The 22,864-nt window shown below is 52.3% G+C and overlaps 12 protein-coding genes across 12 annotated transcripts; 2 read left to right on the top strand and 10 right to left on the bottom strand.

The window, feature by feature from the left end:
• Positions 1-1,371: 1,371 nt before the first annotated feature.
• On the bottom strand, positions 1,372-2,023 carry J4E78_004959 (uncharacterized protein; the record flags this gene model as incomplete). The annotated part of the gene is made up of 2 exons (XM_049365583.1): positions 1,372-1,677; positions 1,751-2,023. 2 exons carry the CDS (start codon positions 2,021-2,023, stop codon positions 1,372-1,374), a joined length of 579 nt encoding a protein of 192 aa, XP_049222298.1.
• A 2,187-nt stretch (positions 2,024-4,210) lies between these two features.
• On the bottom strand, positions 4,211-5,180 carry J4E78_004958 (uncharacterized protein; the record flags this gene model as incomplete). Its single annotated transcript, XM_049365582.1, has 3 exons — positions 4,211-4,719; positions 4,767-4,973; positions 5,021-5,180. The coding sequence occupies 3 exons, from the start codon at positions 5,178-5,180 to the stop codon at positions 4,211-4,213; spliced, it is 876 nt and encodes a 291-aa protein (XP_049222297.1).
• Positions 5,181-5,732: 552 nt separating this feature from the next.
• On the top strand, positions 5,733-7,942 carry J4E78_004957 (uncharacterized protein; the record flags this gene model as incomplete). Its single annotated transcript, XM_049365581.1, has 8 exons — positions 5,733-5,859; positions 5,911-5,991; positions 6,042-6,249; positions 6,430-7,034; positions 7,085-7,150; positions 7,223-7,282; positions 7,330-7,375; positions 7,423-7,942. 8 exons carry the CDS (start codon positions 5,733-5,735, stop codon positions 7,940-7,942), a joined length of 1,713 nt encoding a protein of 570 aa, XP_049222296.1.
• Positions 7,943-8,391: 449 nt separating this feature from the next.
• Positions 8,392-9,246, bottom strand: J4E78_004956 (uncharacterized protein; the record flags this gene model as incomplete). Its single annotated transcript, XM_049365580.1, has 2 exons — positions 8,392-9,001; positions 9,059-9,246. 2 exons carry the CDS (start codon positions 9,244-9,246, stop codon positions 8,392-8,394), a joined length of 798 nt encoding a protein of 265 aa, XP_049222295.1.
• A 609-nt stretch (positions 9,247-9,855) lies between these two features.
• Positions 9,856-11,406, top strand: J4E78_004955 (uncharacterized protein; the record flags this gene model as incomplete). Its single annotated transcript, XM_049365579.1, has 1 exon — positions 9,856-11,406. One exon carries the CDS (start codon positions 9,856-9,858, stop codon positions 11,404-11,406), a length of 1,551 nt encoding a protein of 516 aa, XP_049222294.1.
• Positions 11,407-13,839: 2,433 nt separating this feature from the next.
• On the bottom strand, positions 13,840-14,335 carry J4E78_004954 (uncharacterized protein; the record flags this gene model as incomplete). The annotated part of the gene is made up of 3 exons (XM_049365578.1): positions 13,840-13,973; positions 14,044-14,280; positions 14,332-14,335. 3 exons carry the CDS (start codon positions 14,333-14,335, stop codon positions 13,840-13,842), a joined length of 375 nt encoding a protein of 124 aa, XP_049222293.1.
• A 573-nt stretch (positions 14,336-14,908) lies between these two features.
• Positions 14,909-15,326, bottom strand: J4E78_004953 (uncharacterized protein; the record flags this gene model as incomplete). Its single annotated transcript, XM_049365577.1, has 2 exons — positions 14,909-15,219; positions 15,266-15,326. The coding sequence occupies 2 exons, from the start codon at positions 15,324-15,326 to the stop codon at positions 14,909-14,911; spliced, it is 372 nt and encodes a 123-aa protein (XP_049222292.1).
• A 380-nt stretch (positions 15,327-15,706) lies between these two features.
• Positions 15,707-15,956, bottom strand: J4E78_004952 (uncharacterized protein; the record flags this gene model as incomplete). Its single annotated transcript, XM_049365576.1, has 2 exons — positions 15,707-15,840; positions 15,899-15,956. 2 exons carry the CDS (start codon positions 15,954-15,956, stop codon positions 15,707-15,709), a joined length of 192 nt encoding a protein of 63 aa, XP_049222291.1.
• Positions 15,957-16,870: 914 nt separating this feature from the next.
• J4E78_004951 (uncharacterized protein) lies at positions 16,871-17,375 on the bottom strand (the record flags this gene model as incomplete). The annotated part of the gene is made up of 2 exons (XM_049365575.1): positions 16,871-16,926; positions 16,979-17,375. The coding sequence occupies 2 exons, from the start codon at positions 17,373-17,375 to the stop codon at positions 16,871-16,873; spliced, it is 453 nt and encodes a 150-aa protein (XP_049222290.1).
• Positions 17,376-17,768: 393 nt separating this feature from the next.
• Positions 17,769-18,209, bottom strand: J4E78_004950 (uncharacterized protein; the record flags this gene model as incomplete). Its single annotated transcript, XM_049365574.1, has 3 exons — positions 17,769-17,800; positions 17,853-18,107; positions 18,161-18,209. 3 exons carry the CDS (start codon positions 18,207-18,209, stop codon positions 17,769-17,771), a joined length of 336 nt encoding a protein of 111 aa, XP_049222289.1.
• A 293-nt stretch (positions 18,210-18,502) lies between these two features.
• J4E78_004949 (uncharacterized protein) lies at positions 18,503-18,987 on the bottom strand (the record flags this gene model as incomplete). Its single annotated transcript, XM_049365573.1, has 3 exons — positions 18,503-18,561; positions 18,622-18,867; positions 18,921-18,987. The coding sequence occupies 3 exons, from the start codon at positions 18,985-18,987 to the stop codon at positions 18,503-18,505; spliced, it is 372 nt and encodes a 123-aa protein (XP_049222288.1).
• A 1,551-nt stretch (positions 18,988-20,538) lies between these two features.
• On the bottom strand, positions 20,539-22,438 carry J4E78_004948 (uncharacterized protein; the record flags this gene model as incomplete). Its single annotated transcript, XM_049365572.1, has 3 exons — positions 20,539-20,598; positions 20,693-22,366; positions 22,433-22,438. The coding sequence occupies 3 exons, from the start codon at positions 22,436-22,438 to the stop codon at positions 20,539-20,541; spliced, it is 1,740 nt and encodes a 579-aa protein (XP_049222287.1).
• Between the last annotated feature and the right edge of the window lie 426 nt (positions 22,439-22,864).

The raw sequence follows: 22,864 nt of genomic DNA, 5'->3' as shown, positions 1-22,864 counted from the left end.
CAGGGACTTTATCTAAAGTTTTGCCCATCACCAAAGTAGCCTACCAACTCACGCCACCCAAGGAAGACTACAGGGCTACGAATCGGCATAGCTTCCCCCCTTGAAACTAGCCTGCATCCAGGTATCTTAGTCAGACTAGCATCGAGTCGGAAGTCCGGGGGGAGAAGAGCCTAGCCCGGTACCTGAATGGACGCCGGAAAGCTGTACGCTGAGCTGAGCAGAGCTGACGGGGGGCCGGCCACGGCGCGGTGTTGGCGTGCGGGGTTGATAACGATCTTATCTCAAGTTTGTCCAGCTCGGTACCGGGCGAACATGCTCGGTACCATACTAATAGCGATTTCGAAAACGTTGCTTTTCAAGTCAAACTTCACACTGAGCAATAGTGGATAATGATGATTTGAACAAAGATTGCGTAGATTCCATTCCTAGGATATGTCACTGCCCCCGAAGACTCCAAAGAGCCATCGAGGCGTGTAGATATAAGGTAAGAGAGAGAGAGAACAGAGCTCTCATCTCATCTAAGGAGAGAGTGAGAGAGATATCGCGTAAAAGCGAAAATAAGGAAAAAGACGACATCCAAGAAAGAAAGATCAATCGCAAACCACACACAACCCACGCCTACTCCTTTGGGGGCGGTGTTGTCGTCGTATAAATCCTCGTACAGTTGGAAAAGCAGAAACAGGACAAAAAGATGAGAAGAGAGAGAGCAACACCGACGGAAAAGCGAATTCCAGCGCCCAATGACTGCGTAGAATCATCCCAGCGTCGTCCGTACAACAAACTACTACTACCAAACAAAGAGTAGTGGTTTGTGACAATGCGAAGAGGAACCCAAAAGATAACACCACCGATTGATGACTCCCACAACATGTACGCTCAGACACCGTCGCTTTCGCAAGATAGGCGCCCAACAAATGGTATATACCGACCGCTTGAAACCCGAGAGAGAGAGATAAGCCAACCGCACATAGGAAATCTACCCTTTGTAATGGCAAACGTCGACGAGACGCAGCCGGGCAACAAAGATACAGAAACACCGTTCTGTAACCAACAAGTTTTTCCAATAGGAATAGCCAGAAATGCGAGACCCAGAAACACCGTTATGTGCAAACCGCCGTTAATGCGTTAGCGCTTGTAAAGCAAGGACCAAAGCGCTCTATCCGGAAATGATGTGTTTTTCGCTATAATTGCAACGCCGTTGCCCCGTTCAAGTGGTATACCCAAGATGTCGAAGAAGATATCGTGATTTATACAGGGAGAGCCGGTGGATATCGAGAAGAAGAGGATTAGATCCAGGTAGCCACTAGCCTAGCAACACAGACGCCGCAATGTTGACCGAATAAAGACGCTCGGCCGCGTGCCTGCAAGACTTTACCAGCGTCGCGACATGAACTGTTGCTGCATCTGTCGGTTGGGAGAGACAGAGGGAGGTGGGCTAGCAACAGCGCGTGTCGAGGGGTCGACGATGGGGATGGCATTGCGTGTGCGCTGGGCTAGCGGCTGGTGCAGCTTGGTTTGCGAGTTGTTCTGTTGGAATCCGACGGGGGTGTACGGGTTGGGAGCCGAGGACAGGACAAACGAGGGGGTCGGCTGCAGCTGGTGCTGAAGCGGCGACTGTTCGGGCGAGCCGCTCGATAGCGACGAGCGGTCTGAGCCGGACGAGTGGATGGATTGCAACTGTTCATCGAGTGTCAGCGCCAGTTCAGGCGGAGTCGACGACATGGGCGGGTGGCAAATATTGGCGACTTACATCATCCTCAGTGAGCAGGTGGAAGGGGCAGAACATCTCGTCGTCCTCGATGTCGAATGAGCGGGCGGCCTCGAAGTCGCGCTTGTATGCGATGAGGGTGGGGGGCTCGACGTTGAACTCCTTGGGGGTGCGGACTTGGCGGAACTGCTTGTTGTGCTGCTGGGCCGAGATCCGGGGCGCCCTCCGCGATCGGCCGCCGTGGTGGTTGTGGGTGTGGGCGTTGAGGTGCTGGGGGTGGTGCTGCTGGGCACCGTAGTTGAAGAATTGCGACATGTTGGCGGTGGTGGTTTGTGGTGGTCGTGGTTGGGATGACTGTTGGGCGGGGAGGGGTTGTGTTGTAAGCCAGGCAGGGCGACCACAACAAAGGCGAAACAAAGGGGTATAGCTCGGAAAGCGGCGGGTAGCGGTGGTGCAAGATGCAGCTGCGGTGTGCGAGATGGATGCGGGTGGTTTTAGCTATTAACTACGGGTATTGCGATGCGAGGCTGAGAAGATGTGGTGAGAGATGCGGTGCAGAAGTGCGAGGAGCAGGAGGAGCGAAAGGGCTGGAGATGAACAGGCTGGGTCAAACGAGATGTGTGGTGTCCGAGTGCCTCGATTTTAGTGCGAGGCCCGCCTGATTGGCTTGCAGCCCTGCTAGTTCGCCACTCCAGCGCCCCCTTGGACTCGAAGCGCTCTAGCGCCGCAGGGATTGGCCGTTAGCGCCCTGTGCACGCTTCTGCGCTGCGAGGTCAGAGACGCCGCCAGGTGTGCGCAGACGGATCGCCTCCCGGGCCAGCGCCTTCATCCCTCCTGCCTCGAGCATCGAGGCAGCTTGGTTCAATAGTCGGCCACGCCTATCGCGCACTCCTGGTCCACCTAATCGATAGACTTCAGATAGATTCAGATGAGGATGCGCGCAAAAGTAAATCCCGGGCGGCGGCGCATCGTCAAACAGCCCTTATGCGACACATGACGCTAGGAGCTGCCAGCCCAGCGAGGCTGTGAGCTGGCTGGCAAGTGACCACCCACCGTCTTCTGCGCCCTGACCGCTTCTTCCGCACCTCTACCGCCGTCGCCAGGGGAATGCAGCCTGCCCATCCGAGCCACTGCCACCACCGCCTGTCCCCTCGAGGCCGCCCTCCAGAAGCCTCCGGGACTTGCACTTGCGATGCGGCCGCCCTTGCCGACGACTGAACGCTAACGCACCTGTGCCTGCGACGGCCAGCAGCAGCTTGACACCGTGGTTGAGCCCATGCCAGGATTCGCTCGTGGCCGCCGAGTCCCTGCCGACGGCGCCTGCCAATCCCTACCATTACGACGCACTGCCCATGTTCTGGAATGCCAGCTCAAGCTCCCGCCTGCCCACGGGAATCTGTTGAGACCACGACCACCTGCTGACCAGCGCGACACCATGCGAACATCTGCCTCTGGGCCACGCCGTTGCACCTCCGACAACAGCGTCTAAACGCCGACGGCCATGCGAGACGTTTTCCACCCGTCAGTGTTTCCGAACACGCCCGGGCTTCATCTCGTGTGACGTCCCGACGGCTGGGATACAGCGCTCTAACCAATGGGACGCTGCCACTAGCTGAGACCAAAATAGCGCAATGTCTTCGTTCTGCCCGGCCCGGACGCTCGACGGCCTGTCCAGTGATCGACGCCCTTAGGCAGGCTGTCGTCACTCCATCTTGGGGTGATGTCGTCGTGTTATGGGTACTCCATGACGGGCATCGCGACCTCTCCATCGGACCCTGACCTGACCATCGTGAAGTGCCGTGACGTCCATCACTCGCAAACATTTCTGCGACGGGCCAAGCTTCCTCGCATGAAGAACCACTTCAGCTCGAAACACGCTCATTTGATCGACTCTCTACCCTGTGAAATGCGCAACTCGACGCGAGTGTATTAATTTATATGAAAGCAGGCGAAGTGCATGTATTGGATGCATCATGTATTGGATGCATAACTGATGTCGATGAAAAATCCTACTGTGAGGCTGCTTACTGCTTAAAGTGCTGACCACCCCGATAAGCTGGCCGACAGGGTGGCCGCAGCTCGTGGTGGCACAGCGAAGTGATACCTGGGGAAGCCCTATGCTGCGGCGGGTGGCGCATGGCCGCTGTGATTGACAAGCAATGCATGTCCGCGAAGCCGTTTCGTCTGGCACCAGGTCTTCGGAAACACAACGGTCGAATGTTTGCGTACTCGAGAAAGAGCTAAACGCGTCATCTGTTGCGTTGGACATAAGCGAGAATAATGTATGGGAGCAAGCAACCCAAAAGTCTTCATTAGTGTTAGAAGAATTGAACATGTTAAGTTTATCCTGCGGAAAGCTACAAAGAAAAAACAGACCTGCTCGCGTGTGTTGAGCTTGTTGGCTGTACGGGATTCATACACTGCTCATAATACCGTCGAGCTGCCAATACTCAAACCCCACTCATCAATCTCCAAAGATACACCTTCGAGCCAAGCCAAAATCTACTTGTCCAGACCCCTTGCCTTGACAAACTTTGCAATCTGGTCTTTGCACGTCTTATCAGTGTACGTCTCCCAGACTTCATACAGCGATATCAGCTCCTGCGTGCACTCAACAACAGCCTCGATATCCACACTGCTCTCAGCAAGCCAGTCGACAAGTTTCTGTATCCTCGCCTGCATGCCTTGCCCACCGCGCGCATTGCCAAGCGTCTGGAGAGCGTTGTTCATCCCGGCTGCATTAACTTGCGAGCCGATGGGCTTCAGGACGACTGCCAAGAACATCGCCGTGATGGCGATGACATGTGGTGCGTGAAGAAGCGGAAGATCTGTGAGATAGTGATCGTTTATGATAGACCATGCTAGAGCATTCTCTTCTTGCGTCAGTTGGAACTGGGTCTGCAGTTCCGCAAGGCTGCGGTATGGGTGGTGGAGAATTAGTTGCGAGTTCATCTCGGAGATGAGCGTGAATTCGCACTCGCCAATCTTAGAGACGTCGTTGAATGATGTGTCTGGAACTTGTTAGGGTTGTTTGGTGGATGTGCGTGTGATGACTTACCCCAGCAATGTCGCGCCTCTGCCAGTACCATTCTGATGTGCTGCGGACATTCCTCCATTTTACACGCTAGGTACAACGCTGTTGCCAGAACGAGCGCTGGATTTGTCCTTCGAATTTCTACCTTGGCGTAGAAGCGTCGGACGTATACCTGAGCGGTAGCCAGAGCTTGCTGTCGAATCCCCAATGGTCTTGCCATTTTTGACAATTCTAAGACATGTTAGCATAAACCCGAATTACCAGGTCACGTTACTGACGATGCGAAAAGTAAATGCTCAGATGCCGCCGGTCTGGCAAGGGATATAGGTTGACCAGGTTTCGCTCTGCATCTTCCATTCTCTTTCGTTCAAGCGCCAGCTCTTGCTTTGTGAAAGTCCAGAACTTCCGCTGGGTTGACTCCCAGTAACTAGACGACATGATGGGCGAGTGCGATGCGATGAATTAACGTGGAGATGGAATGATCGACCCGTTCAAGCCACTGCAGTATATATTCGTATGCTCTTCGAGTGATTTAATGGCCTTCTCAGATGTCGCCTCAATACCAGATGCGATTTCGTCAGGCTGAATACAGTTTGTTGGAGCAGACGCCAGTGGACCAGTAGGCCGGGTACACGGCGACAGAGAAGTAAAATTTCAACGCATTATCGGACGATGTGTCGGTATGAAGTGAGTGCAATGTGAAGCGTAGAAGAGGTGTCGGGGTTCAGACGCGGTGTCCAATCAGATGCGAGCGAATGTTAGGCTCCTGTCGTGGCTTCCCTCGGTGTTGCGGCATGGGAAGCTAGCCTCTTTCAGCCGCCCTCTCCAAGCTTTGAGACTGACCTCATACCCCACGTCGAAGCCTATACGAGCCCGTGTCCCTCCCAGCCAGCCATTCCTCTCGCAATTCACCTCGCCCGGTGCCGATAGTCGCCCTCCCGTGTGTGTCGCGACCCTCAGCCATGATAGACCGGAGATAGCAGGACGACAATGGACACACAGAGCGCAAGCGTTGCCGACGGCAGGGTGGACGAACTATGGGCAACTCTCGACACGCGCAAACAGGGCCATCTTGACCTCGCAGGCCTCAAAAAGGGGCTGCGGAAGCTGGATCATCGTAAGGGAGGATGTTGCGCGCAGACTTCAGGCCGCTAACCCGACATTGTAGCCTTGAAAAATGCGGACCAGCTCCTGGACGAGGTGATGCAGGCTGTAGATACCGATGGGAATGGAAGGATCACATACCAAGGTGGGTACGTTCTCTCTACCCGAATTACACGTATACTGACGCGATTCCAGAATTCCGCAAATTCGTACACGAAACCGAAAAGGAGCTTCAGCACCTATTCCAGACCATCGACTACAACCACGACGGCAAGATCTCCAAGGACGAGCTGCGCTCAGCTTTGCGGACAGCCGGCCTCACAGTGCCCAACAGTAATCTCGACAAGTTCTTTTCAGAAGTGGACACCAACAATGATGGGCACATCAGTTTTGAAGAATGGCGGTATGTACCCAGTCAGTTTGCGGTCGTCACAACGGGTGGAATTGGAGTGGCATCACACACGGTGGAAGCGCGAACAGACTGAGATCATTTTCGTTTGGCCTAAAACCGCGACAAGATCTCGAGATGTGTTGCATGGATGTCGCATGGAGGACTTTCGTGAATCTTACTGACTATGATTAGGGACTTTCTTCTATTCATTCCGGTCAGCGCACCATCCCTCGGCGCCGTAATGTCGTACTTTTCCGCTACCATGAAAGTAAACCAGGAAGGCGACGTTGCCATTAGTGACGACACAATCCAAGGCCTAGGTACTACACAGCGTTTTCTTCGTTTTTTCTTTGGTTCCCTTTTCATTGTAGCGCACACACCGCCCTACAATCCCCTTCCGCCAGAGCCCAGCGCGCCGCTCGACATGGCTTCATCTACTTCGACACTTGCCTACCAAGGTACCCTCCCGCCACGGTCTGCACACGAGACGAGCAGCGCTCCTCTCGAAGAGATACGGGCAGGACTTATAGAGAGCTTAGGAACCATGCTGATTGCTTGTGTTCCCAATCCAGGCTATTTCGTGGCGGGAGGCGTTGCAGGCATTGTTTCTCGCACCTCCACTGCTCCGCTCGATCGTTTGAAAGTCTACCTCATCGCCCAGACCAATGTTGCGGAAGAAGCTGTCGTTGCCGCCAAGCATGGCAATATCGTTAAAGCTGCCATGAATGCTTGGAGGCCACTTGCGACCGCCACCAAGGAGCTCTGGCAGGCTGGCGGTATGCGCAGTTTGTACGCTGGTGAGTATCTGTCACTGCTTTCTGATGACTGGAGTTGACGTTTGCCATAGGAAACGGCTTGAACGTCGTCAAAGTGATGCCGGAATCGGCCATCAAATTCGGGTCTTACGAGGCAAGTATAGTCAAATAAACCAACCGCTTCCCCTAACTCGCGCAGGCTGCGAAACGCGTCTTCGCTAAGATAGAAGGACACAATGACCCCGCCATAATACACTCATGGTCGAAGTTTGTTGCTGGTGGTCTAGCAGGTGAGTTCTCGGGATGATGTAATCGGACCAGCGCTGACGTTCTTCAGGCATGGTCTCCCAATTCGCCGTCTACCCCATCGATACCCTGAAGTTGTGAGTAGAGTCAAAATATCCGTTCAACTCGCGCTAATCCAACCCAGTCGCATGCAATGCGAGACCGTCTCTGGTGGCTTACACGGCAACCGCCTGATCTGGGCCACAGCAAAGAAAATGTGGAATGCTGGTGGCATACCCGCATACTACCGCGGTCTACCCATGGGCATTGTCGGCATCTTCCCCTACGCAGCCCTCGATCTAGGTACATTCGAGTACCTCAAACGCTACGTCGCGCGTCGCAACGCGAAGCGACTTGGATGCCACGAACAAGATGCCGAGCCAGGTGGTTTCATGACAGCAGCCATTGGCGGGTTCTCCGGCGCATTCGGTGCAAGTGCTGTTTACCCGCTCAATCTCCTGCGAACACGACTGCAGAGTCAAGGTACTGTTCTGCATCCGCGGACGTACACGGGCATTATGGATGTCACGAGACAAACTATCGCGGGTGAGGGTGTAAGAGGGCTATTCAAGGGTCTCACGCCGAACCTGCTCAAGGTCGTTCCTGCTGTCTCAATCACATACGTCGTGTACGACAAGTCGAAAAAAGCAATCGGCCTGCCGTGAGGCAAGAAGCGCCACCACAATGTTCAAACCATGGGACGGAAGAAGATTCCCACACCAAACCACAAGACTGCGAAAAAGTTCTTGTCCCTTTGCATATCAAAATACAGCGATACCCTTCGAGCTTTATAAGCATCACTACTAGCCTTTTTCTATCTTTTCTTCTTTTGCATCATGGCGCGGCGTTTGGGCGTGGGTGGTTGTGGTGGACGCAGCTTGGTCTGGTCTCGGATTGGGGATGACAGAGCTTCTGAAGTAGGGGTTATGTGTTGGTGGGAGTATATGTATGCTGTAGTGGTAGCTTAGCAATGATGAAAAGCAAGAAGTGGACGTCTCATTCTTAGTGCAGTGTCGGGCCAACAACCCTGTGTCTGCGTATACCATCCCAATCAATTCCACCCAGAAACGCCGTCCATCTAACCCAAACATAACGCCCTCCCTCACTCTCACTTTCATTTCGTAATAACAATCAACAACACCAAAATAATAATCAACACCACAATAACAGTCAAACTCCAATTCTCCCGTGCCTTTCTACTAAACCGATCCAACCTTCCCCTCGCCCTCACAAACTGCGCCGCATGCCGATCCACCCCTTCCTCTACATCATCCAGCAACATGACCTGCCCGTCCAGCTCATCCCCTATCTGCATGCTGAGTTCGCGCTGCCGCCCGATTGAGGCGCCGAGCGAATCGAGTTGGCTGTCTTGGTCGGCGATGACGCGGCTGTGGTATTGGTGGATTTGCTCGTTATCCAAAGAAGTTTGGTCGGGCGTGGAATCTGACGGGTCGTCGCGGTAGGGGAATAGGGAGGAGCGATTGGGGTCGTCGGATTCATCGGAGGTGTTGTCTGAGAAGCGGACGGATTTTGAGGTTTGGCGCGTGGGAGCGGGTTTTTTGGATTGGGCGGCGGCGAAGTCGGAGGTTAGGGAGGGGTTGTTGGGGGAGGTTAGGGTCGGTGATGTTGGTGTGTTGGAGGTGCTGGATTTGGTGGTGGGTGTGAATTGCGATGTTAGTTCTGCGAGTTGGGTGCGTAGACGGGGGAGTTGTGATGTTATTGATCTAAGGATACATTAGTAAATAAAATTCCTGTTATAGAGAGACGTCGGGTGGGCTCACTCGTCCGACGTGTCTTGGACTTGCGACTCCAGCGACTCGATGCCGGAGCGCAATTGCTCCAGCGAGCGCGAGATCTGGCCATCTTGGCTGTTGGAGGGGAGGTTGAGGGAGAGGGCGCGTTGGCGCTCGAGCAGGGAGAGCTTGATGTGGTCGGCGAGGAGGAAGAGCTGTGGGGGGTTGGTTGCCATGGTGGCTGTGGTGGGTGAAGGTTGGTTGCAGGCGGTGGTGTAGTGCGTGGTACGGGGACCCAATGCGCCGGAGATGGGGACGCGCGAACGATGCGAGGGAAAGCGCGAGTTACTTTGATAATTACGAGTGGATGCGACTATGTACAGCAATCCATGGATGTGAAACAGACACACGACGTTGCAGCTAAAGCGCGAGTGGAGATGGCAAGGCTGCTGCACTCCAGGAGCGGACCGCTGACGACAGGCCCACTATGCCGTGGCTGGGCGGCTGGGGGTTAATTGGTGGGGAGTGGCCAGGGCTGCACCATGTCGCTCTGTCGCGCAACCTCCAAGCCACGGCATGCTCCCTTCTGCTTCGGGAGAATGTGCCATCCTGACCGCCCGACATAGTCTTTGCTTCTGGCGCTCTGCAGCCCGTGGATGACTGGCAGAGCGGCCATCTGACAAACAAACCCCCCACAGCCACCTCGATCGACACGATAGAGGAGACCCGAGACAGCGCATCTCACCGCCGACTGCACCTGCCCCGACGCGAGTGAACGCGATTCTCTTTCATAAGCGTCTATCCGTCGCCAACTCCCGCCAACCCTCCACACCAACTCCCCCAGCATGTCGTCGCCAAGCCCCATCCCACCCCCGAACGACCGCCGGTCTTCACGCTCGTCGCGCTCGTCCAGCAACGCCAACTGGACTGGCTGGCCCGAAGAGCAGCATGGTGGAATGCCCGTCGGCGGCCCTCCCAGCAGCCCCTCGCCCTTGGCCGTCCGCGTCTCAAACTCACCCTCAACGAAGCGCCGTCACAGCCGGATCGTCAAAGTACCCCCCGAGTTCGCCAACCTCGAATACGTCTCCACGCCCGACAGCAACCTCACCTGCCTCATCTGCCACGCCCCCTTCGACAAGCCCGTCCAGCTCTCCTGCGACCACTACTTCTGCCGCGAGTGTCTCGATCACGCGTGGGCGCCGCAGCATAAGAGGACCTGTCCCACCTGCCGGCATGCTGTTGAAAGCGACAGTGACATTCGCCCGGTGCCTAAGATTATCGAGACGATGCTGGATGAGCTTGTCGTCAAGTGCCCGAACACCAAGGCAGGCTGCAACTGGGTCGCCCAACGCGTCAACGTCAACGACCACGTCATGCTGTACTGCGAGTACACGCCTGTCGAGTGCTCTGCCGCAGACTGTCGCTTGCAGATATCACAGAAGGACTTCCACAAGGGCTGCTTGCACTACACCGTCAGTTGCGAGGACTGTCACGCTTCGCTCCTCAAGAAGGACCTCGAAGAGCACCAGCGGAGCCTCTGTGCTAACCGCTTGACTACCTGCACGCTCTGCTCGGCTGAGATACTGCGGCTAGACCTCAAGCCTCACATTAACAACGACTGCCCGAAACATGTCATATCATGCCAGGGCACCATCGTCGGATGCAAGTTCCAAGCCGAGCGTGCCGACGTCGTACTCCACGAACCAACCTGCGCAATGGCAACCATGGCGCCCCACTTCCGCGAACAGCAGGCCCGCATCGAGAGAAACGAAGCGCGAATGGAGCCCCTGACTAGGAAAGTCGGCATCCTCGAAGACGGTCTCACCAACATCACAAACTACCTGTATCCAGCCAACGGAAACGACGCCTCCTTCCCTGTTACCGATCCCCTGGACCCCAACGACACCGACCCCCAAGCACCCACGCCAGACTTCCGCCTCCCACCCGCTTCATTTCCCCCAGTCCCAGCAGGCGGAAACGACAGCAACAACTCCGCCCAACCTCCTTTCGACTCCCAAGTCCACCACCTCCTCACGCTACACGACTCCCTCCGCGAAGAAGTATCCCGTATCTCCAACGCGCTCACCGACCTCGACGGCCGCACCAACATGATGATCATCAACGAGAGCCAACGCTCCAAAGACGAAATGCTGCACGTCAACGCCGCAATCAGCAACATGCGCATGCACCTGCAATGGGTAGTCAGTGCGACACTCCAACAACGCTCCAACGCTACCGCCACTTCCAGAACACCAGGTACCGCAGGCGCAGGCGCAAGTGCGAGCGCCGGGAGTAACGCTACACGTGCGGGAAGTGCTAGGCCTGGGCCTAGTGCTACGATGCAAGGGCCCTTCCGCAGGCTGAGCGACTCTAATAGGCAGGATACGAAGCTCTAGTGTTTGTGGTGGTAGTATCCCCTTCTTTTTTCTTTGCGTTTTTATGATGGAAATGGAAATGGAAATGATCGCAGGTTCGATCTATGATGGAATGGATATGTCTTTATGAAAAGTGCTTTTACATGGCGTTTAGGAAATGGGGGATATGGGAGGTTGGGATTATGTACGACGGATGAGATCCTGGGTGGGATTAGGTTTATATACCCCTTCTTTCTTTGATATCGTGGGTTGCTGCTAGCGGAGGGAATGCCGCAGCAGGTGCAGGTACGACATGACGGGGATGGAAATTGTGAGATTAGATAAAAGAAAATAGTACACAAAATAATCTAGACAACATTATATACATCAACTATTCATGACCATGAATTCTTCTCGTTGTTTTCGGCGCACGTGAAGTCGTGTATGCCGTTAGCTGCGAATTCGTGTCGTGGGCGGATTATCGGTGACGTAATGCATGAGGTTTTATCGGAACCCTGTATGTACCTGAAGATCGATTACGAGGCTCAAAATAATCCTGGCGAAAACATCTGATCTTCACATATCTGCAGCTTGAACGTGTTCTTTTTCTCTTTGCAAATGGCGGGGAATACGAGTTCTGATATTTTGATTGTGAGTTTCAATCTCTGGTGTTGTTGATTTTGAATTGGCTTGGACGACGCGGGCTTTTGGCAGCTGCGTGTATGCGACCGACATGCGCGTCTTCTCCATGCCAATTAATTGAGAACGAGAAAGAGATGGAAGGAACCCAATAACCACACCACCCAACCTCCAAACACGAAGAACCTGTTCAGAGATCCCGAACTAACATCACCCACAACAAAAGGCCGGCGCAATAGCAGCCTTCACAGTAGACCTCCTCGTCTACCCACTCGACACAATAAAAACGCGCATCCAAAGCCCGGAATATGCTAAACTCTACACGGATACGCGGACGGGGAAAGTGGATCCGAAGTTGTTCCGTGGTGTGTATCAGGGGATTGGGAGTGTGATTATTGCTACGTTGCCGAGCTGTAAGTTGACGCCAAACGATTGGTGAAATGCAGAGTCGCGAGTGTTGTTATGTGTGAGAAGAGAGTTTGAAGAAGAGAAGAGAAGAGAAGGAGGAGACAGATATAGGGGTATAGATTGGAGATGGGAGACGATGCGGAGGAGTTGGAGCAGGAAATGCACAGATAGGGAAGAAGGAGATGTACTAATGATGTCAATAGCAGGAGCATTCTTCACAACCTACGAACACACAAAATCCCTCTTCACCCGCCTAAACACCAATACCAGAAGCGAAGCAATCCTCCCCATAGCCTTCGTCCACGCCTCTGCCTCTTCTCTGGCAGAACTAGTCTCCTGCGCCATCCTCACCCCCGCAGAAGTCATCAAACAAAACGCGCAGATGGTCTCTTCTACTTCTCAATCGCAGAATGCTACGTTACAGACGCTGGGTAAGTCCCCCTATCCCTATCCACGATGCACCATAAATACTGCAAGTACGGGTGGGATATGCATTGACTTCATCCATCCAGCGAAATTCCAATCCAACCCCCTCGCCCTCTGGCGCGGCTACACCGCCCTCGCAGGCCGCAACCTCCCCTTCACAGCGATGCAGTTCCCTATGTTCGAGAGGCTCAAAGAGGGGATTAAGAAGTACAGAGATGAAAAGGGACTGACGAAGGGCGGGATATTTGAGATGGGTTGGATTACGGCGTTGAGCGCGGGGAGTGCGGGGGCGGTTAGTGCGGTGTTGACGACGCCGGTTGATGTTGTTAAGACGAGGGTTATGCTTGCTGCTGCTGAGGGGTCGGGGGATGGTGGGAAGGGGAGTGGAGGGAGTGGGGGGAAAGGGTTGGTTGATGCGCTGGGGAAGGAGGCGGCGGGGACGAAAGACACGGTTAAGAATGCGGCGAAGGACGCGGCGGATACACTTAATCCGATAAAGTCTTCGCCCTCGCAGTCGAAAGGAAGGAAGAGTAGTTGGGCGGTGGGCAAGGAGATTGTAGAGGAGAAGGGGTTTAAGGGGCTGTGGAGAGGTGGTGCATTGAGGGGTGTTTGGACGTTTATTGGCGCGGGGTTGTATTTGGGGGCGTATGAGAGTGGGAGGGTTTGGCTTGCGGGGAGGAGGGGGGAAAGCGTTGATGAGGATGATTTGCTGTAGTACGTAGTTCGGGTACGTGAACTGAGGTGCTAAGGCTATTGGTGTCAGTCTTGGCGGAATGCAAAGTCATTGAATATCATTCATCCATTTGTAAAGCTTTGATAACTACCGGGAAGCTCAAGCCGTGTTGTGTCCAGTCCATGTGTGGTATGGAACATGTAGGCATGCTACATTCAACCTGTTCAACTGCAACCGCCCTTCATATTCCCTCTAGCAACTTTCTTCTAACGAAGACCTTGGGAGAAATACAGCTAGTTACAAGATGATTGTGGATAAGAAGCAAGTTTTCAAGGGTTAGCTGAAGCTACTTGCTTTGCGCGAGGCGGGGGTGCCAATTCCTGCCACAACTCCCGGTAAGTTTTACCGGAGTGGTCGGAAAGAGAGTTGTACCACTCCTTATCAGCTGCGATTATCTGTTCCTCTATAAACAAGCATACAGTGTTAGCATGGTACAACGGGCCAGTATTGTGTAATGTGTATCAAAGACTTACTCAAGAGAGGGGCCACCTTCTGCTGCAAGATCTCCAACATAGCCTCCAACCCATCTCCAACAGAAGTCCTCTCTCGAGTCGAGAAAAGTACTTGGTAGTTGGTGCCGACCGGCGCGTAGATTGCGAGGAGAGAGGTCGTGTAGAAGAAAACACCATTACTCTTCTCCTGCGCGATGATGATGATGTCGAGGTGTGAAGATGGCGAAAGCTTCTCGAAGTAGATGATACGGGCGTGGGCTGAGTGAGTTAGCTTCAATATGTAAGAACGAGTAAACATGGGGCGTATACACATGATCTGCTCTTTTATCGTCTCCTGCCAGATGATGTTCTCGTACTTGGACATGGCCATGGTGCTTGTGGTGGTGCCTTAGTCCGGCGACTAGATGCTGAGTGTGGAATTTTGTAGAAGTGGGAAGTAGAAGCGTTGAAGCTCGCTGTCGTGCGAAAAGTCTCTGATCAACAAGAAAGCGCGACTCACCCTCACCTACCGCTCTTGTTATGAGCTAGCCCAAAACGGAGACAGCAAACAATCGCTGAGCAAATTTTTAGTCTTTTTCCAGGCGGACGCTGACATGTAGCTCAGTATGTTGAGAGTAGGAGCGTAGGAAGTGAAGTAGTCTACGCGATGGCATGTGTTGATTGATGAGTTGCATTGCTATCTAGGAGCGCAAGCAAACCTTGGAAACTATCTTCGTCCATGCATGTGGTAGAAACCACACGTTGTATGCTACCGGCCACGCCTTTCTGGCTCACTAAAGCCCAATTCCACATCTGCTGGCCGTAAAGTATGCGAATGCCGCAATGACTGCGCCGAGAATGTGGATAGCTTCAGTGCGGACACCCTTCCTTGCCGACTAAAGATATCTCAAGTCAGCATTAAAGTACAGAGACCTTGTTCAGTGAGCGTAGTGGGGGACTCACTCATATGTGCTTCCATCAGCTCACGCAACTCTTCCAGAAGTGCCTCCAAGCTCGCACCGACAGAAGATTTTGATGACTCCCCGCACATCAGAACTCTCCAGTAGTTGTCGTCCGGTGCGTCGTACACGATGAGGGCAGACATGTATTTGGCAGGTCCAGGCGCAAAGTTTCTTTGTTTGTAGGAAATGGCTACGAGGACGCAATCACTCTCGAGGCTGTCCCCGTATATCGCACGGCCAAGAGCTATCAGTGTGCCTTGAGTCAGTGATCAGAGAATCAATAGTAGCCCAGTTGTACTCACACTTGATATCGTCTTTCATCTTGTCTTCCCAGATGACGTTTTCGTACTTGGACATAGCCATGGTGACAAGAATACTGAACTTGGGAGTGACGTGAGGTTGTTGTGTTTCGGAAAGTGGAAGACGGAAGGGTTGTAGTTGACACGCTGGAAGGTTTCTCATCAGCTGCGAAGAGTGCGACTCACCTTCACCTCTTCACTTGTCACCCAAACTGCCTGGATGGACTTTCGGTGCTTGAGGTCTGGAACGAACCACGAAATGGCAGTTTCCCGTCGATGGTTGTATTGCTATCTAGCAGTCGAAGTGAGGCTGGCAATCGGGTTGTATGGCTGTTACATGTGTGGTGACAAAGTTCCATCTCCATCTTCTCCGCCACACCCTTCATGCCCGTAAATTGCTGGTTCGGAGTTGATACTGCACATACGGGTAGAGATGTAGTACCGCTAGCGACCGGGTACCCATTGTGCACGAAACTCCTTCAAAGCTTCCCTAGCCTCCCTAGCCTCCCTAGCCTCTCTGTCCTCGCGGCGCTCCCGAACCTCCGCAGGTACTTGAACACGGCCCTTTCTCTTCTGCTCTGTGACAGGACCGCTCAGTTAGTTCTTGCACTTTCTGTCTTCGGCCACCGTACTTACCGATCTTGTCACCCAGCCGCTTTGTAAGTTCCACCATGAGAGCGTCCAAACCGCCCATAATGCTATTGTTCTTATCGACCGAAAGAACTATTTCCCAGTCGTTTTCCAAAAACGTGTCCGACGGGACATGAACGATAAGGTGAGTTTCATAACAACGGCCTTCCGATGTGTCGGTCCTGCTGTGGACAATATCGAAACCTGAACCACATGGGAAACGTTGAGCATGCAAGGCACGAGCCTGCGCTACACGTTGATTGTAAGTTATTAAATCGTACGGTGTGAATTGGATGTAGTAGCGGCGTACACAGGATCTGTTCCTTCATGTCTTTCTCCCGTATAGCGGACTCGGGATCGACCCAGGCCCTGAATTTCGCTTCCAGCATCATATGTTCTGAGTAACTAGTTGCGTTCGTAGTGATGTGTTGTTGGAGTAGGAGTTTGGGATGGAGCTGTTGTGCGAAAAGTTCCTTGTCTATCTAGGTACCATGGTACTGCACAAGACGCAATCCCAGACCCACCTTCTTCGCCGGTACTCTGATAGTCCACATTTGGTAACGACAACTGCGCAGCAATGCGACAACAGTGCCCACATCCAGCCAAAGTGTTCATGCAAGACTCAATATGTATGCCGCTTTGCGTGTCTCTTCGGATTGATTTTGGTCGCCGGTTTTCTCGAAGTTGTCAAACATTCTGGCTGTCGTTGCGCAGGGTTTTGGTCTCAGCGTGGGAGTATGAGAGAGTCAGAGCGAGAAGCAGAGAATTAAGAGTAAAGGATGCATTGCGAAATATGTATGCCGAAACGCTGACATACATATCACCTTTCACTTCCATTTTGACCATACCGACTTCGGGTCTGCCGGGGCGGTAACCCGTTTCTTTACTATCTATGATCGCCGGTCAAGAGACTCAATCCATGTATCCTTCTATCAGTCGACTGACCGCTTGGCCGCAAGCCGCTGGATCCAGCCCTGATTACTTATCAGTGCTGATGTCGTCCTTCTTTAACTTCTCTGCCTCCTCTGTCTTCTCTGACGACTGTCAGCGAGCATTTCTCTCAAATCATCGCAATCTTCTACTTACCCATGGAAACCATAGTCTCGACCATCATAATACGCAGCTTCCTCAGAAGATCCTGGTAGCCTTGCTGAAGGGTGGAGCCAGTTCCCTTTTCGCCTATGCGCCGCGACTTTAGAACTGGAGTCCACTCGTTCGATACAGCTTTTCCAGTCTTGAAGGCAGCCATATCTGGCATCGGGTAAACGATGAGCCATGCGACAAGGTCATTGCCTGCAGATGTATTGCCGCTGTAGATGACATCGAAGGTGGATCCATGGGGGTACTTGGGGCCGTAGATAGCGCGGGCCTGGGCTTTGAGATAGGTTAGCTGTGTGGTAGAGCAACGTCGGGTTTGTTTTGACGAACATAGAATGCGCGCTACAAGCGCCTCTTCATGCATCACTTGACTGTAGTCTCCCATTTTCGCTGGCGTGGGTGAGTTTTTGGAGTTGAGTGTGAGAGTAAGGTAGTGAAAAGCAGAAGATGGATATGTGATAGCTATTTATACGCCAAGAGACGACATCCGATTCTACCTTCACCTTCACTTTGATGCAACTATTGTGTATGCGCCAAGCTAAAACTATCCCCTAACCTACTGCTGCATTACAGCGAATATAAGGTGGTTAGGAAATACACCTACATTGAAATCACCATATAGAGTTACTAGACCGCGTTTTGTTGCCCTGCTCTGCATCAAAATTCCACCATAATGAAACTATCCCCTAGCTTTGCATGACTGCTGGTGAGCAGACCGGAAACATTTCCTCCTACAGACAGGATCAAGTCAGTCTAGCGTCGGCGAGTTCATCGCGGATTACTTCTCAGCCTTCTTCTTGTACGCCTCAACTAAACCTAGTCAGCGGATGCATGTGATAGTGCCGCAGAATTTTTCACTTACCCATGACCTCCCTCATTTCTTTCCGCAGGTCGGCAAGGAGCTTTTCATATGCTTGGACCACGGATATCCCAGAGCCCGCTGTTATAACTGGTGACCAAATGGGGGACGTGTTTTCGACCGTCTTGAAGAGCGCCGTTGGAGGGTAGACGACGACATAGGCGGTAAATTGATTCTTGTCTCCAGGAACATCACTACTGACGACGTCGAATACAGAGCCTCCCGGATATTTCTCACTGTGAATGACGCGGACATGGGCTGTAGAGCGAGTTAGTCATGCGAGAAGGAGTGATACCCGTTTAGAAACGTACAGAGGAGGGTGGCTTTGAGCGCCTCTTCTTCTACTGCTTTGGAGCTCATTGTTACTGTTGTCAATGAGGAGGTCGAACTTGGGTATGGGATTTCAAGTTGAGTGGGAAAGCGTAAGGCTACAGCAATGTGAGAGTGGAGAGTCAAATGAACGGAATTTATAGGCAGATACTTGCATGCCAACACACAAATCACATTCTCTTAGCTCGAATGACTTGATCGCAAACAGCAAACGCAAGACCAGAAGGTCTTGTCCTCAGAACGGACCGCGACATCTACAACCACCTCACCAGACGCTTTTGGCATCTTAATGAGCCCTCATAGTCAGCATCTCAAAGATTCTCCTACTCGTCGCGGGCCTCTGAAGATTCCTCCATCTCATCGTCGGCTCGAGGTGCGTTGTCTAGGATCACTCGTCAGCGGACTGATCTCACTTGTATTATTATTAGGCATCTCCACGTACCCATGACCGAGACCATATCGACTTGTAGAGCGTGAATGAGCGACTCATAACAAAACCGCAAGTCACTCCTTTCGGGAGTCTGTAGAAGAAGCCTCCATCTAGTGGAAGATGAATCAGACGGGCTAGGATAGACAATGACGTAGGCGATGTATGTATATCTGAGACTGATATCGGGCTTTTTGGAAGCGACGACGTCGAAAGTACAGCCGCGGGGGTGCTTGGGGCCGTAGACTGCTTGAACTAGGGCTACGAAGGACGATGTCAGAAGTGTATCGCAGTGGTAGTTAGAGATGACATACAGATGATGCTGGCTTTGAGGCTCTCTTCGTACTGCGCCTGGAGCTGCTTCTCTTGTTTTGAGGCCATCTTTGCTGGTGCTGCGTTCAGATTTGGAGTTGATTGTAGAAGTCTAGGAGACGAGAGCAGTGCTTGCTGTTAAATATGTGTGCGCCAAGACGAATTTTTCAGAGTCACCTTCACTCGCAATTCGGTATTTCTCGTTGTGTGTGCGCCAGGCACAAATGACGCGCATTGGGCGGGCGCCTTTCGGCACGCACGTCGTATTTACGGCCGACCAAAACTCTGATCACATGGAGATCGACACGAAGAAAACGATGGAACTCGACGTAAGTGAAGATCCGTATTTGGCTACTGCAGAAGACCCGTTACTTCTACTGACCGCGCGTGTCCTCCTTTGCGCCCGCTAGCTATTGTCAAGCGTTCGACCCAATGATGAATGGCTCGCCATTCGTGGTCACGATAGTTACGAAACTCATGCAGCGTTCTCTTTCTCCGCCTCTATCTCCTTAGCTACCGCGTCGTTCCAGACATCACCCTCATTCATGCCACCTGAGTATGATTAGCAAACGTTTTGAAACATCGTCCTACCGGTCGTAGGTTTCGCGTCTGTACTGGTTTACGGTTGGCAATCATGAGTTTGAAACAAGGTACACAGCGGCACCAGGGCTGGTTTCCGTCTGTCGCATATGACTGCATACACAACATCAAAAGCTGTTAAGTTGCTAGACCGTCTAATGCTTAAAGCTTACGCACACACAAGCTTTAGATTGACTAACTGTGGACCGCAACTCGAGTCGTAGTCACCGCTGGTAATAGAGGCTCTTGCGTTCTTCTCATGAAAGCCGCTTAATGCATACGGACAGAAACTTGTAAGAGCATGCTTCTTCTAGCAAAATTAATGCTATCGTAATTGCTAAAATGCGCAGTATCGCTGCTAAGCATTCTATGTTGACATGAAAACGGACGTAAACATCTCATTGCGAGGCCCCGGTCTTTGCTGCTGTCGATTAAAAACTCGAAACATTGTCTCTCGAGATCTCTTATCGGTATGGAGCCTCTGAATGAGCTTACGCAAATCTTCTGCCGAAACGTGTGCGAAACCTTTCGAGCACAATATCGCGTCCAGAATTCCCACAGTCTCCAACTTTGCAGCGCTTTCAATCGCCCCGTCTTCCTCAAGCATTTCATCATCAGCCATAATGAACTCATCTTCTATGAGTGCTAATGATACATGTTTGTTGCGTGTGCGTATAGCTTGTGTTAATGGTTTTGGTTTGGACCCGAGGAGCACGTGTCGAAGCTCTTGGGATGTTGGTTGCGTTGTACACCCCGGAAAGAAGTGATACTTGCACAGATCCCTTAGTACCTTGGGAACGTTGCCTTGAATCCCTTCTACTGCGGCGGGGTAGTCCTGAAAGAGGGGGCGGTACATGTTTAATAGGTACTTGATCGATTCTTCGTGACCAAGGTGGATCGCCCGGAGGAGCACATTGGGAAGCAAGCGGTACATGTCGATTGCCAGTTTACCGCTCCAGTCCCCCTCAAGACTCAGGTTGTTGAGAAGGTCGGTTATGTCAGTATTCCCAGGGGGTTGGAGCGCAACCCAGGTTATCCCGACTATCCCGGCCGGGGTTTTGAGGCGTACTGTCCCTTGCTTGAGGACCCGAAAGAAGTTTTCTGAGGTACTGCAGAGTAGCATCGGGAGTAAATATAGATACATCAGTATAGATTGCTTCGCCAAGTACTGGAAGGGAAATCGATGAGCGCTGACTTTGGACTGCAACGTGAGATTCTCGGCAAGAACCTTTGTTGCGTCGAATTGCGACTCTTTCATGGACCTCAAAAACCTCAGGGCGACACTCTGGACGGACTTGGAGTTGTCCAGTGTTGAGCTGATAATATGAGAAGGCGCTGATCCCAACTGCATTGCGGGAAGGGGGCTCGATAGCTCCGTACCAAAAAGGCCATAGCCAAGGTAGGTTACCATTATCGATGCCGTGAACGTTCGGGCCTCTTCGGGGTCGAGACAAACCCCGCCATTGTGGCCCTCTCGATCTTTTTGTATGAGGTACTGGTTGACGCTCGGGTGTACTGTACGTATCGTGCCGTCTTCTTCGTCCACGGTAATGAGACAGCCGCAAGTTGCCAAAGCCGAATCCACGCTGTTCAGAAGCTTCGAGGGGTCCCAGGTTGTATCGCCAAGTGTGACACTCAGGGCCTCCTGCATTTCTTCCATTGTAAGCGGTCGCATCGTAGATGTGATGATTTTGAATATCTCTGTTTGATAAGTTTGGCCAGGTTGCTGCAGCTGGTTCAGTATTTGATTATAGACCTGCGTAAGATTGCGAGGTAAATCAAGAAGTGCTTCGCGAATCTCTTTATCAGTCTTCATCGAGCATAATGACTCAATTTGTAGCGTCGCCCAAAGGAACATGCCTTGCGAGCCCTTCATTAGAGCGTCCCGTATGTCGAATATAAGAGCGGGGTCCCCAAGAACCAGCTTACGGGTTGTCAGACAGCGTTCCAGTTCAGTGTCCACAAACGCTTCAATGTCTTGGGCGTTCTCGGGCTGTAGCGTGACAACAGCAGGGCGGAATATTGGCATATCTGCTAGACTATGAGAGTCCACGCGATGTGATACACATAAATGCACATCCCGAACTGATTGGAGCTCCTTGATCCCGAGTAAGATGTAATTTCTGTCTTTTTCGAGACAGTTGTGTAGTCCATCAAGTACTATCCATATGTGTGTTGACTGAGGAACAACCTCATACAGCAGAGTTACGAACTGTTCCACACTGAATGAGTGTTTGTGTCGCGGGTCCAAAGTAGTCAGGTCCGGTACAGTCTCGAGTATTTGTCGTACCAGTGTGCCAAGGACTCGTTGACAATTTAGATCCCATGAGTCGTGCTCGCAGAAGTGATAAGCAACTACTGCATCGGTGCCTTCGATATGAGCAACGAGATCGTTGACTATATTCGCCATCATGACAGTCTTACCCGAGCCAATGCTGCCTCTATAGAGAAGCGTAGTTGACGCCTTGCAATCTCTCCAGTCATGATATTCGGTGGTTTGCAAAAAGCTGGTAGTAGTTCCGGTCTTGCGGATTCGCCTCCAGGGTGTCTCATAATCATGTGTTGAGAACATATCGAGGATGCGGAGCCTTTCTGCCAGTTTCCGTTGATGTTCAGTTGCCTTTGCATGTCGTGTTGAAAGAGCTCTGAACGCTGAACTAGTCTGGACTTCCATATCGATTTTCTGGGCCAACAAAAGATCCACTTCCTCTTTTATTGACTTTGCCCAAAGGTTGAGCTCGGCTTGCAACTCTCTCACGTCCGAGTCATTCACCGTATAGCCTAGCTTTGAGAAGGTTGATTTCCGGGCGAACTTCATGATACGATTGCAGAGGTGCACTACCACGATGAAGTATTCGTTGATCTGGGACTGGAGGAGTCTTGACCGGGGGTAAAGAAGTCCCAACGCCTGATATCGTGGAGCTGAGCGACCAACATCCATGAAGATCAGTGAAAGTCTCTCTAAATATGACGAGGAGTTGACCAACGCCTGTCCATAGTCAGCAGTTGAATCCACTCCTTCCAACGCTTCTTGCTCCGGTTGACCGAACTCGAATGAGATGAACACGCTTACCAGCAGCGACATGCGGACTAGCGACCATACGCCACATGCGATAATGTTTTGAGATCCTCCAATAATTACGTCGCCAAGCGCAGCGAATTGTTGAACGCCATGGAGAAAATTCGTGAACCGTGGTCCAAAACATCGACTGCCAGCCTTTTGAGCTCTGTCAATATCTGCAGTGACCCGCATGACACTGTTGGGGCCGGGAGGCGATTCGAGCGCTTTCGATCGATCTGTTCGGAAACTGGCCTTCTCAACCATAGACAGATTGGCTTCGAATTGAGACACCGCTTCGGCGAGACG

Source organism: Alternaria triticimaculans, assembly GCF_023758025.1.
Source record: "Alternaria triticimaculans strain BMP 0046 chromosome Unknown scaffold_6, whole genome shotgun sequence".
NCBI lineage: Eukaryota > Fungi > Ascomycota > Dothideomycetes > Pleosporales > Pleosporaceae > Alternaria > Alternaria triticimaculans.
This window is presented reverse-complemented; position numbering and strand designations above follow the sequence as displayed.